Consider the following 2,355-nt stretch of genomic DNA (forward strand, 5'->3'; position numbering starts at 1 on the left):
GGGGGGGGCTTTATCCACATAAGCACGAAAGTCTTAGTGAACAAATGTGAAGCTCAGGTATGAGATATTGTGAGAATTGAATGGATAATACATCTCGATCTTATATCTTGTGGCTCAACACTGACAAAGAATAGTTTCTGGGATATGTTGCTTCCAAAACTTCTTTTCAGGATAGTTGAGGATAAGATAGAAAATCTCCAAAATGGACATTTACGTGTTCATCTTCCCAGTTTTAGTCTAGTCAGTTTTAATGTGAAGGTTTTTACAGAGTTGTTCCGTCGACATGTGTTTGCTGGAAATCATTGCCTTATTGTAAGTAATTGCCTTGGGATCATGATATCTATTAGTTAAAAATTATCCCCTGTTCACTGTTTTCCCTCAAGACAGTATTATCTCACAAGATCATGTATCACAGTCAATGTCAACTTTGAGACTTTGTCATTATACAATTCTGTAGAACCACTGGTAGGTGTTCTATCTCTCACTTTGGTTCTGTTTCACTTCTGTAAAATGTTCAGAGCTTGTATTATATGAATTATGTATTAGTTGCAGGTCTGAGAAGTGATAATCATGTTAGTGCTTCACTGAGGATGACATTTCCCACAGTTGTTAAGCTGGGGATGATTTGGTCTCAGAATGATAGTGGAGGCTGTGCTGATTGATTCCTGTGTTTGGTTCAGCGAGGCAAAGCCAACATCCTGAACTCTTCAGGGGAATGAGTGAAACCCATCACACCCTCCACGCTGGGCATTTCTCCAGGAACAGGAGAGAAGGTGAAGCGTTGGAGGAGAGACGTAAAGAAAAGGAACAGCTCCTTTCGGGCCAGTGGTTCCCCAATACACACACGTTTACCTGAAGGAAAACATTGAGAGCATTTGTCTTGCAATTATTGTATCTTACACAACAACCTGTTGTAAATGCTTCTTGTTAGATGTGAACTCTAATCAGTGTGAAACACACCTGCTGAAAATGGTAAGAAGGCATCTCTCCTGAGGAACTGGCCCTTTGAATCCAAGAAATGTTCAGGATTGAATACGTCCGGAGTCACCCACTCGTTCTTATCAAACAGCACAGATGAGAGGGCCGTAGTAATACTTGTGCCCTGTAAAAGGAGGCATTCGATGTTTTTGATAATAGCTGCATAGAAATGATTTACAGAACTGACAGCTTGAATTTTATCTGTGGGTGAGTCTGGTCAATAGTCTTTTACCTTGGGAATGAAGTATTCTCCCAGTGTAGTGTCTTTACTGGCCATTTTTGGGAATCCAAAGGGAACAATATTCCCCAACCTCTGGGTCTCATGGATGACGGCCTCAGCGTAGGGCATGTTGGGTCTGTCGGCCATTGTAGGCTGGCGAGACTGTCCGATCACTCTGTCTATCTCTGCCTGGACTTTCTCTGAAAGAGGAAATGGCAACAACTATAACAGGCATCTCAATGGACATCAAGACTGAACTCACCGACAATCATTAGTAACCTTCATTGAAATGCTCTAATGCTTAATGCGATTAATAAAATACTAACCCTGTATCTCTGGGTAGTTCATCATGTATACGAGGGCCCAACGTAAAGTGGTGGCAGCTGTTTCTGTTCCAGCCTCGATCAGGTCGAGGGTGCAAACCAGCAGTGTTTCTTGGTTGAAGCCAGCCTGGGGATCCTCTTTTTTCTAACGTATCAACAGAAATTATTGTTAATACATTTTTCTGCTGTGCTAATATACATTTTTCAACAAGGCTGGAAGATGTAATTTTTCTTTTTTCATTCACATTATAGTGCACATTCTTGTAGCCACATTGAACTGCATGCTTTACTAGTACGCTATGAACAAGGCATTGTAGCAGCATTCCTCATTGAAACCACAAGGACTGATAACTATGCAGATGTTTTGTCCATTTTGAAAGTGACACTGTAATTTACGTCTTGAAGGAAGATAATGTGGCTTATTAGTAGGCAACAGCTCATCCATCCATCCATCCATCCATCCTTCCATACATTTTCTTCCACTTATCTGAAATCGGATCGCGGAGGCAGTAGCTCAAACAGATTATTCTAGACATCCCTCTTGCAGGCAATGCTTTCCAGTTCTTCCTTTGGGATCCCAAAATGTTTCCAGGCCAGAGGAGATTTATAATCCTCAAGCAGGTCTTGGGTCTGCCCTGGGGTTTCTTCCCATGCAGACATGCACAGAAAACCTCCAAATTAAGTTGCCCAGGTGGCATCCTAATCAGATGTTTGAACCACCTCAACTGGCTCCTTTCGATACAAAGAAACAGCAACACTACTCTGTGTTCCCTACAAATGTCTAGGCTTCTCACCCTATCTTTAAGACTGAGCCCACACACTCTACTGAGGAAA

General features: G+C 41.9%; 3 protein-coding genes across 4 annotated transcripts in view; all 3 read right to left on the reverse strand.

Moving 5' to 3' along the window:
* Nucleotides 1-2,355, reverse strand: part of LOC103354187 (cytochrome P450 2J1-like) — a 25,196-nt gene that overhangs the window by 19,130 nt on the left and 3,711 nt on the right. The window lies entirely within an intron of this gene.
* Nucleotides 1-2,355, reverse strand: part of LOC103354186 (cytochrome P450 2J6-like) — a 36,564-nt gene that overhangs the window by 10,293 nt on the left and 23,916 nt on the right. The window lies entirely within an intron of this gene.
* Nucleotides 441-2,181, reverse strand: LOC103354188 (cytochrome P450 2J2-like). The gene is made up of 5 exons (XM_008277483.1): nucleotides 2,056-2,181; nucleotides 1,525-1,666; nucleotides 1,211-1,398; nucleotides 961-1,102; nucleotides 441-852 (listed from the first exon to the last, which is right to left on the reverse strand). Exons 1-5 carry the CDS (start codon nucleotides 2,179-2,181, stop codon nucleotides 677-679), a joined length of 774 nt encoding a protein of 257 aa, XP_008275705.1. The 3' UTR covers nucleotides 441-676.

The sequence above is a fragment of the Stegastes partitus genome, unplaced genomic scaffold (genome assembly GCF_000690725.1).
Source record: "Stegastes partitus isolate 25-593 unplaced genomic scaffold, Stegastes_partitus-1.0.2 Scaffold98, whole genome shotgun sequence".
In the NCBI taxonomy this organism is placed as follows: Eukaryota; Metazoa; Chordata; class Actinopteri; family Pomacentridae; genus Stegastes; species Stegastes partitus.

What these genes read in the sequence shown, in the direction of transcription:
- LOC103354188 (XM_008277483.1), bottom strand. Translation starts at nt 2,181, where the DNA reads ATGTCTGCATGGGAAGAAACCCCAGGGCAGACCCAAGACCTGCTTGAG. An exon ending in GAGAATACTTCATTCCCAAG is followed by an intron (nt 1,103 to 1,210) that starts GTAAAAGACTAT and finishes CTCCTTTTACAG; the next exon opens with GGCACAAGTATTACTACGGC. An exon ending in CTTCTTACCATTTTCAGCAG is followed by an intron (nt 853 to 960) that starts GTGTGTTTCACA and finishes GTTTTCCTTCAG; the next exon opens with GTAAACGTGTGTGTATTGGG.